Genomic DNA, 15,027 nt, shown 5'->3' on the forward strand with positions numbered 1-15,027 from the left:
AAAAAATCTTGAGTTTTTTTTAAAGCAGTACAGTAATAGAAAATGTAATCATGGGTATCATTTTATTCATATTGACCCGCAAAATAAAGAAAACATTGAATTTTTACTGTAAAGTGTACAGCGTAAAAATGAAACCCTCCAAAATGTCAGTTTAAGGGTGTGTTCACAAGGAGTAAATGAAGAGTAATTCACGCCGAAAAATTTACTGGCGGAAAAAATTTATTTATTTTTGCGCAAAATTCGAGCGGAAATGGGGGAGAAAGAAGTGAAGGGTTTTTCAGCCATTTCCGCGCCAATTGCACGCGAAATTTGGGTGGAATTTTTTTTTTACCATTGACTTCTATTGATTTCTGCTAGTGGATTCCGCTTGAAGAATGAACATGTTCTTTCTTCAAGCGGAACGGAATTCAGCATCGGAATTCTGCTAGCAGAATTTCCGCAGTGTGAACAGGACAGCAGAAATAACATTAAAGTCAATGGGCAGAGGGGATGTGCATTCATTTGGAGCGGAGAATTCAAGAGAAATTACTCGAGTAAATTCCTCTTGAATTACTCAGTGTGAACGCACCCTACTTCTCAATTTCCTCACACAATATTTTTTTGGGTTTGCCATACATTTTATGGTAAACTGAGTGATGGTATTACAAAGTATAATTGGTATTACAAAGTATAAAATTCATTGGCCCTAAATGCGCTGTGTCCTTAACCCCTTAAGGACCAAGGACGTACCGGTACGTCCTTGGTCCTGCTCTTCCGATATAACGCGGGGTTACACAGTAATCCCGCGTCATATCACGGCGGGCCCGGCGTCATAGTGAAGCCGGGACCCACCTCTAATAGCGCGCAGCGCCGATCGCGGCGCCGCACGCTATTAACCCTTCAGCCACGCGCTCAGAGCTGAGCCGCGCGGCTAAAAGTGAAAGTGAAAGTTCCCGACTAGCTCAGTCGAGCTGTTCGGGATAGCCGCGGCTAATCGCGGCATCCCGAACAGCTGACAGGACAGCGGGAGGGCCCCTACCTGCCTCCTCGCTGTCCGATCGCCGAATGACTGCTCAGTGCCTGAGATCCAGGCATGAGCAGTCATGCGGCAGAATCGTTGATCACTGGTTTCTTATGAGAAACCAGTGATCAACATAGAAGATCAGTGTGTGCAGTGTTATAGGTCCCTATGGGACCTATAACACTGCAAAAAAAAAGTGAAAAAAAAAGTGAATAAAGATCATTTAACTCCTCCCCTATTAAAAGTTTGAATCACCCCCCTTTTCCAATAAAAAAAAAAAACACAGTGTAAATAAAAATAAACATATGTGGTATCACCGCGTGCGGAAATGTCCGAATTATAAAAATATATCATTAATTAAACTGCTCGGTCAATGGCGTGCGCGCAAAAAAATTCCAAAGTCCAAAATAGTGCATTTTTGGTCACTTTTTATATCATTTAAAAATGAATAAAAAGCGATCAATAAGTCCTATCAATGCAAAAATGGTACCGTTAAAAACTTCAGATCACGGCGCAAAAAATGAGCCCTCATACCGCCCCATACACAGAAAAATAAAAAAGTTATAGGGGTCAGAAGATGACAATTTTAAACGTATTAATTTTCCTGCATGTAGTTATGATTTTTTCCAGAAGTCCGACAAAATCAAACCTATATAAGTAGGGTATCATTTTAACCGTATGGACCTACAGAATACATATCAGGTGTCATTTTTACGGAAAAATTTACTACGTAGAAACGGAAGCCCCCAAAAGTTACAAAACAGCGTTTTTTTTTCAATTTTGTCGCACAATGATTTTTTTTCCCGCTTCACCATAGATTTTTGGGCAAAATAACTGACGTCATTACAAAGTAGAATTGGTGGCGCAAAAAATAAGCCATCATATGGATTTTTAGGTGTAAATTTGAAAGAGTTATGATTTTTTAAAGGCAAGGAGCAAAAAACAAAAATGCAAAAACGGAAAAACCTCCGGTCCTTAAGGGGTTAAGTTTACGCCATCCATCGTGCCGCTTCATTAATGTTATATTTTAATAGTTTGGACATTTCCGATACCACATGATTGTATTTGTTTACATTATTTTATTTTGGAAAAATAGAGGGTTGATTTAAAGGGGTACTCCGATGTAAAAAAAAAATTTGGTGCCAAAAAGTAATCCAGATTTGTAAATTACTTCTATTTAAGAGGCCTCTGCTGACCTCTGTCCATGTCAGAAACTGTCCAGAATAGAAGCAAATCCCCATAGCAAATTCTCCCGCTCTGAACAGTCCCTGACATGGACAGAGGTGTCAGCAGAGAGCTCTGTGGTCAGACAGAAAAGCACTAGACAACTTCCTGTGGAGCATACAGCAGCTGAGAAGTACTGAAAGGATTTAGATTTTTAAATAGAAGAAATTTACAAATCTGTTGAACTTTCTGGGACCAGTTGATTGTAAAAAAAAAATTCCACTGGAGTGCCCTTTTAAACTTTTATTAGGGAAGGGGCTTATTTCATATTTATCATTTTTTTTCCCCTCGTTATTTTTTCGTCCCCATAGGGAACTATTAGGCTAGGTTCAGACTACGGAATTTCCATCTGCAATTCCGCTCTGAAATTGCAGGCAGAAATTCCGCTTGCTAAAATGTATAGTTTAGTGAATGGGTTTCCGTTCACAAATTCACACTTCGGAATTTGTGAAGCGGAATTTGTGAACGGAAAATCTGTTTGGAAATTTCCGCCTGAAGAATGGCGTTGCTCTTTCTTCAGGCGGAAATACTCGCGGAACACACTGCAGTCTATTGGAGACTGCAGTGTCTGCACGGTCCTAGCGCCGACTGATTCAGTCGGCGCTAGCCGCACTCGGAATCTCCGGGCGGAAATTTTCTGCCCGGAGATTCCGTAGTCTGAACCTAGCCTTACAAGCAATCAGTTGATTGCTGACACTGAACAATATTGTGCTATTGCACAGCATTGATCAGTGTTATTGGCGCTCTACTTATACAGCCTGCCTTTATTCAAAGAATGCCAATCTGACGGCATGGAGGTAGGCAGAGACCCCCCAGCCGGCTTTTCTGCTGATCGGGACCCCACAATTGCGACACTGAGGTCTCGATCAGCCTACTAAGTTAACCAGCAACCATTTTTTTTAATACTTTAGATTCCGTGATAAATTTTGATTGTGGTGCATTGCCATAGAATGAAATTTGCAATAGAATGAAATGCTCCGCCTCCATCACATCCTATTGGCTCACACTTGTCACGTGACATATTTAACCGGCACACATCAACGCGCACAGCAATCTCAGTTTGGCTATCACAGGGAGAGGATCTCCTCTCCCTGTGATAGCTGAAGCTGCACGGATCATACATGGGCTCTGTGGCCCGATTCAATCGGGCCATAGAAGCTCATACATTTACTCTTTTATTACATTTACTGTTTTATAGATCTACAGCGCTATCAGGATCCCTATGCCCGATAGCGCTGTCATCATCGTGCCTCCCCGTGAGCGCTTACTACACCCCACGCCCGCCACTCTACTCCCCGTCCCCCGTTAACTCTCAGGGAGCGGGTAACATACAGTAGAGCATCGGGCGCAGGTAAAGTAGTACTGCGCAGACGCAGCACTACGCAAATAGCATAGGGCTAAAGTTAGTATTGCGCGTGCTCAGTTGTCCTTCCCTACGCAATTTGCGTAGGGAGGCCAGCTGGCCATGCGCAGTCTGTATGGATTGCAATAGAATAAGATTTGCCTTCGGATGGCTCCGTGCAGCTTCAGCTATCACAGGGAGAGGAGACCCTCTCCTTGTGATAGCCAAACTGAGACTGCTGTGTGCGTCGATGCGTGACGGTTAAATATGTCACGTGACAAGTGTGAGCCAATAGGATGTGATGGAGGCGGAGCATCTCATTCTATGGCAAATTTCATTCTATGGCAATGCAGCAGCATCTGAAGGGATAATGCTGATGTATAGCATAAATGGTAAGTCCTGGCTGGTCACAGCAGCCGGTACTTACCAGGTATGAAGCTTCATGCACCCGACTAGGGCCATATACATTTCGCCCTTCTGAAGTCTTCAGGACAGTTGTGTGGTAAACACTCCAAAATTGTGTATGAACGACCCACAGGATGACTCTCACGTAGGGACATGACTATTCACATTTTTTTAATGTAAATTTTTATATAGTGTTAGGTATAAAATGATAATATTACCTTGGCACAGCTTGTATGTATCTCTGATACATGTCTGTATTCTTAATGTTATTTATTTGCCTAGTTTTCTTGGCAACCCTAAAATAATATGTGGGATCTGCTACCGTTTCTTTAGGATTTGAAGAATTTCTTAAATCTGTGCCTCTGAAAAAAAAAAAAATTAAGATTAATTATGGTTTGAAAATGTAAAAAAAAAAAGAAGTGACAACATGAAATGATCTTATATGCAGCATCAACAGCAGGTGGGGGAATACAAAGGGCACATGTTGAGATACGGTAAGTACTTGCAGATTTTCTACACCAATGTTTCCCAACCAAGGTGCCTCCAGCTGTTGCAGAACTACAACTCCTAGCATGCCCGGAGAGGGGCACCCTGGTTGGGAACACTGCTCTACTGTGGCTACCCAGTTGTTGCAAAACTACAACTCCCAGCATGGCTGTCCAGGCATGCGAGAAGTTGTAGTTTTGCAACAGCTGGAGGCACCCTGGTTGGGAACAATTGAACGAGAACATGGACCAAACCTGTGACTTAGCTGTTTTCTTTTGTCAAAGCCGAAACACAAAACTTAACACGTAACAAACAAAGCTTCGCATTTTCCCCACTAGATGTTCACCACGTTTAAAGCAAAATATACATTTATAAAAATGAAATAAAAAGTAACCTAGGTTGTGTACATTTAACGCATCTGGATGCAATTTTTTGCAATGGATCTAATTTAGTCCAAATTTAGTAACGTTGGGGCTGTAGTTCTTACTGGTACGCCCTTTTTGCGTAGGATTGACTTTTAGATCAGCTATTTTTATTTTTTTTTAATCATCAATTTTGGCATTTAAGCAGTCGACCACGTGAAATCCAGAATGTGATCATTTAATAGGTGACCCCGGGAATTACAGACCTGTTAGTTTAACCTCGGTTGTATGTAAATTGTTTGAGAGTTTTCTAAGGGATGCTATATTGGAGTATATTGATAAAAATAAATGTATGACCCCGTATCAGCATGGATTTATGAGGGATCGGTCCTGTCTACCTGATCAGCTTTTATGAGGAGGTGAGCTCCAGACTGGACCAGGGGGAATCCCTGGATGTTGTATATCTGGATTTTTCCAAAGCATTTGGTGCCACATAAAAGGTTGGTGCATAAAATGAGAAGGATTGGGCTGGGGGGGAATGTGTGTAAGTGGGTAAGTAACTGGCTCAGTGATAGTAAACAGAGGGCAATTATTAATGGTACTGGGTGACTGTTACTAGTGGGGTACCACAGGGGTCTGTATTGGGTCCTGTTCTATTTAATATATTTATTAATGACCTTGTAGAGGGGTTGAATAGTGAAGTAGCAATCTTTGCAGATGATACTAAACTATGTAAAGCAGTAAACACAATAGAGGACAGTGCACTGTTACAAATGGATCTGGATAGGTTGGAGGTTTGGGCTGGGAAGTGGCAGATGAGGTTCAACACTGATAAATGTAAGGTAATGCACATGGGGAAGAAAAATCTGGGCTGGGAATATGTATTAAATGGGAGCACACTTGGGACGACTGACGTGGAAAAGGACTTGGGAGTCTTAGTTAACAGTAAATTTAGCTGTAGTGACCAGTGTCGGGCAGCTGCTGTCAAGGCTAATAAAATCATGGGGTGCATCAATAGGGGCATAGCTGCCCACGACAAGGAAATAATTCTACCGCTGTACAAATCACTAGTCAGACCACACATATAGAATACTTTGTACAGTACTGGGCACCAGTGTACAAGAAAGATATAGTGGAGCTGGAGAGGGTTCAAAGACGGGCAACCAGGGTAATACGGGGAATGGGAGGACTACAGTACCCAGAAAGATTATCAGAATTGGGGTTATTTCGTTTAGAAAAAAGAAGGCTTAGGGGAGGCCTAATAACTATGTGTAAATATATCAGGGATACAGATATACAAAGATCTTTCCCATGATCTATTTATACCCATTACTGTATATATAACAAGAGGGCATCCTCTACTTATAGAGGAAAGAAGGTTTCTAAACCACCACAGACGGGGGTTCTTTACTGTAAGAGCAGTGAGACTGTGGAATTCTCTCCCGGAGGAGGTGGTGATGGTGAACTCTGTAATAATAAAAAAAAGAGTTCAAAAAGGGTCTGGATGCATTTTTGGAGAATAATAACATTACAGGTTATGTATATAAGATTTATAGGGACAGAATGTTGATCCAGGGATTTATTCTGATGCCATATTTGGAGTCGGCAAGGAATTTTTACCTCTAGTATGAGGTTTTTTTGCCTTCCTCTGGATCAACTCAGTAGGGACTCATTATGGATATAGGATGGACTCTGGTCTTTTTTCAACCTTATGAACTGTGTTACTATGTAATAGTCTGGACAATTCTGCACTTTATTTTTTACACTTTTTTTTATTTGAAAATTAGGGGGAACTGAAATTTTTATTGAAATAATTTATTTTTTTGCTCCCCCTGGGGGCCTATTTAGAGATAAGCGAACTTCCAGTAATTCGTTTAGTCACGAACTTCTCAGCTCGGCAGTTGATGACTTTTCCTGCATAAATTAGTTCAGCTTTCAGATGCTCCGGTGGGCTAGAAAAGGTGGATACAGTCCTAGGAGAGAGTCTCCAAGGACTGTATCCACCTTTTCCAGCCCACCGGAGCACCTGAAAGCTGAACTAATTTATGCAGGATAAAGTCATTAACTGCCAAGCCGAGAAGTTCGCGACTAATCGAATTACTGAAAGTTCGCTCATTTCTAGGCCTATTATAAGCAACTGTTCTCCTGGGACTTGCCACACAAGAGGGTGGAAAAGTGTTTCCCCCCTCTGCCCTATATAAAATAGTTAAAAAAATAAAATATAAAAGAGCTCTCAGATGCTACTTTTGGGTAGTGTACCTCGTGAGAAATCCCAGTTAGAAGCTATGAAAGGCGACACATGTGGCATCAGGATGTCCTGCACATATCTCTAAGCTTTTAGTGTCCCTCATATCACTACTTGGGGTGACCCACGGTTGTATGTGGCGGTTCCCCAGACTATCATACCAGCGGGGGGGGGGGGGGGGGGGGCAGTGTGTTGCTCCATAGCGAAGGCAGGATTGAATCGCTCATCACAAGGCCTCCATTCTCTAAAATGACCAAATAGAACCTGGTTTGGTCACTAAAGACGATACGGTGACACTTCATAGCAGTTCAGGTTTCTTGATCACGACACTACTGCAAATTAAGGTGACTGTGACAGGCTATCAATGGCAGGACACGTAATGGGCGCCATGACATTAAATTTCCTTCAGCTAACTGTCTGGAAATGATACACACAGAGACGGTGGTCTGTACTGAAGGTGCCACCTGGGTCTAGATGGTGGACAAGGAAACTGGGAGCTACTCATCGGGGGATGAATTGATCCTCTACTGTAGGTCTGTCAAGGGATTAATTTATCCTCTCTTCTGTTGGTCTGTCGGGGGCTTGTCTGGGGATCAATTGATCCTCTCTACTGTTGGTCTGTCGGGGGATCGATCAATTGATCCTCTCTACTGTTGGTCTGCCGGGGATAAATTGATCCTCTCTACTGTTGGTCTGTCAGAGATTTAATTGATCCTCTCTACTGCTGGTCTGTCTTGGTCTTCTGAAGCCTGGTTGACATGAGTGTCCTCATGTGACCACTGCTCCCAACAGCTCTGTCAGAATGGCCTGGAGGGCGAGTCCAATGATGAACCCCCCCTTTCAGTCGGTCAACTAGGCAAAATGTTTGAGTGTGTCGCAGATTCTTGTCCAGCAACCAACAATTTTCCAGCAGGATAATGCTCATCCACACACAGCATGGGGTTCCCAGGAATGTCTCCACCAGTTCACAGGACCTTCATTGGCCTGCCTGGTCACCAGATTTATCCCCAATTGAGCAATTTTTGGGACAAACTAGGACAACATCTTCAGGACCTTCAGGCCCAGCTGCAGAATCTGAGGGTAAATGAGCCGTAGGATGCCTTATGGAACCTGTATGCCCCCATGGCCATCTGTATATCATCATGTATCCAGGCAGTCCAACAGGATACTGAAGTCTCCTACTAATCTCCAGTAAACTTATCTTTTTACTCTAAGGGTGCGTTCACACTGAGTAATTCAGGAAGAATTTACTCGAGTAATTCCTCTTGAATTCTCTGCTCAAAAATAATTAACATCTGTTTTTGCCATTGACTTCAATGTATTTTACTCTGCACTGTTCACACTCTGTAAATTCTGCTCACGGGAATTTTTCTCCACTAGAAGAATGTTCATTCTTCTTGTGAAATACGCAAGAAGAAGTCCATTAAAGTCAATGGTAAAAAGAAAATTCCGCCCGAAATCATTTTTCACGCTAAATATTGATATAGTCAGCCCGATTTGGCCCTTTCACTTCCACACAAAATTAAAAGACTGCATTCCGGATGGAAATTTTTCAGCTTGAATTCCTCAGTGTGAACTTACCCTAAAACTGTAATCATTTACATATACCAGAACAGTCAGTTTTTTACAAAGCTATTTACATTTTTTATATTTTTTTAGTGTGAGTGTCTGTATATAGATACTAAGCTTTCACCTAGCCTCTCCCAAAGCTGACCCCAAATCCTTACATGTGTGCCAGGCAAGAATCATAAGTACGTATACAAGGGACAGGGTATACACAGCCAATGTAACGTACTGAAATACATGCAGCTGCAGTAAGCACCAGGAGAGAAGTTTTTCATGATCTCCTGATGCTCTAACACAGTGATTCCCAACCAGGGTGCCTCCAGCTGTTGCAAAACTACAACTCCCAGCATGCCCGGACAGCCAACGGCTGTCCGGCCATGCTGGGAGTTGTAGTTTTGCAACAGCTGGAGGCACCCTGGTTGGGAATCACTGCTCTAACAGAACAGATGATTCTAAACCAATGTATCCCAACCATTGTTCTGCATGACTAGGATCGCTGCTGAGAGCCTGGGAGTGAAGTGCACTACCACAATCATCCTCCTGATCCCAATAAAAACATTTTATAAGTCAAATGTTTTTCTAACTGGGGTAACCATGCTTCACATATGGTGAGACGGCACAGGCAATGCATTTGGATTCAAATACCATCTGACCTATTGAGTCACAGGAGTTGAAGGGGAACGCCAGTTAAAAAAAAAATTTTTATAAATTAAAAAAAACTCATCCCCAATCCACAGACTAGGGGATAAGTGTCTGATTGCGGGGGGTAATCCAGACCTCCGCTCCTATTCCTAGCTGTCAAGATCACAATTGCTACAAGCTTGAAAACCCAAACTATTTCTTAGAACCTGGTCAAGTCCAAACGGATTATGGCAAATAAGTTAAACTATCCTCTTAAATGACCCAGACACCGCTTTTGATGCATCTTGGCAGCCAGGATAACCCATTTGGATTATTCACAGTTCACACATTGGTTTTATGTAGGGTTTCCTATCTACACACTGTGATTTTTGTTTGACACCCCTACTGTGTTCATTGTCTGTTCTTCCCCGTGACCCCCATCATGTTAGCTACAGGTCTTAACTCATGACATACTACATTGGGTGTTAGTGTTGGGAACTGTTGTCCCTTTTCTCCATGTCCCCATCAATATTGAAAGGTCTGAGCTCGAGCAGCCCTACTCGACTGACATGGCATTATCTGCTGATTGTTAAGGCTACGTTCACACTGCCGGTTATCTCCAGCAGTGTCAAGCCCTTTATTTTAGGGTAGAGAAAAGCCAGAGAGAAAAAAAAAACATAGTGCTTGCACCATCTTTTTCTCTGGCTTTTCTCTCAGAAAATAACAGCAGCTATTGAATACAGCGGGACTTTTTACTGGAAAAAAAAAAAAAGTTTGCCGGAGCATACCGGCAGTATTAAAAGGGCCTAAATAGGTCTTCTGGACTTTGTTGTACATTTAATTTGCTGTCCTGACATTTTGCTTCAAGACATTTATTGTATGGAAAAACTTTAACCCAAAACAGCTGGAGGCATCCTGTTGGGAAACCCTAGCCCAGCCACTTCATTGAATGGCATAAAGGAGATAGTGGCATAAATTCTGAGACCACCTAACAAAATGTTCTACTGCAGTGAAATCTCGCTTAGTGGACACCTCCCAATAGCAGAGTTTAATTCCCTAGCAGAGTCCCATAAATTGGGAACTTTCCCAACAGTGGATGAGGAAACACCCAATAGGGGACAACCGGGCTTATGTGCTAGCCCTACCTTAAAACTGGGTCACACCGTGATGCCGCATCACACCGGGTCGGTCCCGGCTGCTAACGATAGTGGGGACCATGGGCTAATAGCACGCGGCACCGATTGTTGTGCAACGCGCTATTAACCCTTTAGATGCAGCAATCAAAGCTGCATCTAAAAATTAAAGTAAAGGCTTCCCGGCAGCTCAGTCGGGCTGATCGGGACTATCGCAATAAAATCACGATGTCCCGATCAGCAAAGACGCTAGTGGAGGTCCCTTACCTTTGTCCGTCGTGTCCCATCGGCGTTTGATTGCTCCAAGCCTGAACTACAGGCTTGAGCAATCGAGCCCCTATCTCGCTGATCCATGTAAAGCTATGGCTCTGCAGGGATCAGGGTAAGAGATCAGTGTGTGCTGTGTTATAGGTGTCTATGGGAGCTATAGCACTGCAAAAAAAAAAAAAAAAAAAGTTAACAAAAAGGTAATTTAACCCCTTCCCTAATATAAGTTTGAATCACCCCCCTTTTCCCATAAAAAAAAAATAAAAAATAAACATGTGGTATCGCCGCATTCGGAAATGTCCGAACTATAAAAATATCGTTAATTAAACCGCAGTCAATGATTTACATGCAAAAAAATTCCAAAGTCCAAATTAACGTATTTTGTCACTTTTTATATCATGAAAAAAATAAAACGCGATCAAAAAGTCCGTTCAATACAAAGATGGTAACGCTAAAAACTTCAGAACATTGCACAAAAAATGAGCCCTCATACCGCGCCGTACACGGAAAAATAAAAGTTATAGGGGTTAGATAAGAATTTTTATAAATTTTCCTGCATGTAGTTATGATTTATTTCCGAAGTACGACAATATCCAACCTATATAAGTAGGGTATTTTAACCGTATGGACCAACAGAATAAAGATAAGGTGTCATTTTTACCAAATATACTACGTAGAAACGGAAGCCTCCAAAAGTTACAAAATGAAATTTTCTCTTCAATTTTGTCGCACAATTAATTTTTCCATTTCGCTGTGGATTTTTTGGGGAAAATGACTAATGTCACTGCAAAGTAGAATTCGTGGCGCAAAAAATAAGCCATCATATGGAATTTTATGCGCAAAATTGAAAGTTCTGATTTTTAGGTGATTAGGGAAAAATGAAAATACAAAAACTGAAAACCCTGCGTCCTTAAGGGGTTAATGGTACTTATTCTGATTGGGTGACTTACTAGTGGGGTACCACAGGGGTCAGTCTTAGGTCCTGTTCTATTTAATAAATTAATTAATGACCTTGTAGAGGGGTTGAATAAAAGTAGCAAACTTTGCAGATTATACTATACTCTAAAGCTGTAAACACAATATAGTACAGGGCACTGTTACAAATGGATCTGGATACAAAAAAATACGGGACGGGTTTATATATTAAATGGGCGAACACTTGGGATGACTGAAGTGGAAAAGGACTTGATTCTTAGTTAATAGTAAATTTAGCTGTAGTGACCAGTGTCGGGCAGCTGCTGCCAAGGCAAATAAAATCATGGGGTGCATCAATAGGGGAATAGATGCCCACAACAAGGAAATAATTCTACCGCTGTATAAATCACTAGTCAGACCACACATAGAATACTGTGTACAGTACTAGGCACCAGTGTACAAGAAACATATAGTGGAGCTAAAGAGGGTTCAAAGACGGGCAACCAGAGTAAGGAGGATTACAGTACCCAGAAAGATTAGCAGAATTGGGGTTATTTAGTTGAGAAAAAAAGAAGGCTTAGGGGAGACCTAATAACTGTCAGGGGACTGTACAGAGATCTCTCCCATGATCTATTTATACCCAGGACTGTATCTATAACAAGGGGGCATCCTCTACATCTAGAGGAAAGATTTCTACACCTGCACAGACTATGGATCTTTACTGTAAGAGCAGTGTGACTAACTCTCCGCCAGAGGTGGTTGTCATGGTGAACTCTCTAAAAGAGTTCAAAAGGGGTCTGGAAGTATTTTTGGAGAACCACAACATCACTGGTTATGTATACTAGATATTTAGGGACAGAAGGTTGATCCAGAGATTTATTCTGATGTCATATTTTGAGAAGGGAAGAAATTTTTACCTCTAGTATGAGGTTTTTGCATTCCCCTGGATCAACTCAACTCAGACTCTAGTCTTCCAACCTTCTGAATTATGTAACTATTTTACTTCATAAAGAGGGGGATGATGAATTTACAGAGGGTAATGAAATGGCACAGGGGGGGGGGATCAAGAGGAATTGTGGCACAGGGGGATAATTTGGCACAGGGGATAAAGCGTGGATGAAATGATGGGATAAGGGGGTGATTAAACAGCACTGGGAGATTGAACTGTTAAATTGCTTTTTATCATGTTTTAAAAGTACAGGACAGTGTTCAGACATTTAGAAAGGTTTGAGACCCCCCCCCCCCCAATAGGGGACCTCTCCTAATAGCAACACTTATTCCCTTTGAGTGTTCGCCATTAGGAAATTCTACTGTACTAAAGAATCTATTGACTTTCCCCATTATCACTCGCTATATAGCTTATGTAAATATTTGTTTTCTGGCTGCAATTTTGGTTTATTTCTACTTTCTGTATAATGTTGGGTATTACCTTGAGCTTAAGGGCTCATTCACACTGCTATTGTGCTCCAGTAGAAAGACAGGAGTTCAAAGAAATAGTTCATGTAAAATATCAGATCCGACAGAACTCCTTCAAGTCAAAAGGATCTGGCTATGGCAGTTGTGCCCGAACATGTTCTATGTCTGTTTAGTGTGAACTTAGTTTAATGTATACATGCACTCCAGGTGCAAACCCACATACCTGTTCTATAAAAATTTTGTTTGTGCCTAGGTGCAGCCAGCCATAACTAAGGGCACAGCACTTGCTCCAAAGAGTTAGTTTTAGGGGTGCACCCACCTTGTCTGCTCTGTCAGTCTCAATATTTACAGCTGGATCATCTTGTTTGGTTACTATTGTACTGCAGCACTGGTGGTGCCGCCTGTGTATCCAAGTTTGAAGCATATGCAAGAATAAAAATAAACCATCCCTGTGCTCAGGTTGCGTGTGGTATTGGCGCTCAGTCAAATTGAAGTGAATGGAGCCGAATTGTAACACGGACCGGTGTAGTGTTTTTATTTAGTTTTTTTTATGAAATTAGTAGAGATGAGCGAATTTACAGTAAAATCGATTCGTCACGAACTTCTCGGCAGTTGCTGACTAAATTAGTTCAGCTTTCAGGTGCTCCGGTGGGCTGGAAAAGGTGGATACAGTCCCAGGAGACTCTTTCCTAGGACTGTATCCACCTTTTCCAGCCCATCGAAGCACCTGAAAGCTGAACTAATTTATGCAGGATAAGTCATCAACTGCTGAGCCGAGAAGTTTGTAATGGATCGAATTTACTGTAAATTCGCTCATCTCTAGAAATTAGCTGTGTTTTATCTATTCCCGGATAACTCCTTTAAAAAGGTACACGTTCACACGTGCTTATTATGTGCTGCCCATTGAAGTTAATAGGCAGCGAATCTTCAGCAAAAATATGCACGTGTGAATGTAACCTAGGTATAAAAACATAACCCAATGCAGCATTACCTTTAAAAAAAAATGTATATATATATATATATATATATATATATATATATATATATATATATATATATATATATATATACACACACATATACATATACATATACACACACACATATACACACATACATACACACGAGCTTGTCCTCCAGTCTCTGCTGAACTACAATTCCCAGAATGAGAACCAAACCTGCAGTATTGCTTCTTACCTTAATTATACCCTTACTAGCTATTAAGATCACCCAGAGTGACAATTACCCCACCAATCCACAATTTCCCCATTTCAATAACACAAGACTTTTAAGACCAAAAAAGGACAGCAATTGTTTTATTTAGAAAAACAAACATTTGTTACAGATGGTTATTAACATTAAGGCATACAACTGCATGTACAGAAGAACATTTACAATATTTGTACAGAGTATTTAAAAAAAATATATAATTCAAGTTTCTACCTGCATCATTTCACAGCAAAAGCCTATATACAATGCTGCGGACTGCGCCGGCAACTCATGTCTGTTCATACACAGGCCATTGTAACACAGACTCTTAGGCCGTTTCATACGAATGCGTTACATGCATATTTTTTGCCTCTGTATTACGGATACAGACACCGGCCTAACCTAGGTCTGATGACCCAATGAATTAACAGGTCAGACCCACAGTCAGGCATGTAACTCGCTCGTGTGAAACCGATCTAAGTGGTTCCAAGATCTAGTCTTGTCCCCTATAGTTGTAAAGTGGTTTCATATGCAATGACAAAATTTGAGGATTTTAACAAAAAAGTAATAAATTGGTTTAAAACAGATCTGCTTTTAGGTTGCAATGACTTCCCAGTATTCATAAGATCACATTTATAAACAGCACTAAACATTGCAATACATAACTGTATAAAAAAAATTATAAGAAACAATAAGCCTATATCTAGGTGCTATGCACAGAGCTGGCTTTAGAAAACATGGGAAAAATCTAACGTACAGCAGTGTTTCCAACCAGGGCACCTCCAGCAGTTGCAAAACTACAACTCCCAGCATGCCCGGACAGCCTTCGGCTGTCC

The 15,027-nt window shown here is 41.4% G+C and overlaps 1 protein-coding gene across 2 annotated transcripts in view; it reads right to left on the reverse strand.

Moving 5' to 3' along the window:
• Positions 1-15,027, reverse strand: part of SLBP (stem-loop binding protein) — a 56,744-nt gene that overhangs the window by 17,024 nt on the left and 24,693 nt on the right. For both annotated transcript variants that reach the window (XM_056554862.1, XM_056554858.1), the window contains exon 4: positions 4,190-4,333. In XM_056554862.1, the coding sequence (XP_056410837.1) occupies positions 4,190-4,333 (144 nt within the window). The remainder of the gene's footprint in view (positions 1-4,189; positions 4,334-15,027) is intronic.

Source organism: Hyla sarda, chromosome 1 (assembly GCF_029499605.1).
Source record: "Hyla sarda isolate aHylSar1 chromosome 1, aHylSar1.hap1, whole genome shotgun sequence".
In the NCBI taxonomy this organism is placed as follows: Eukaryota; Metazoa; Chordata; class Amphibia; order Anura; family Hylidae; genus Hyla; species Hyla sarda.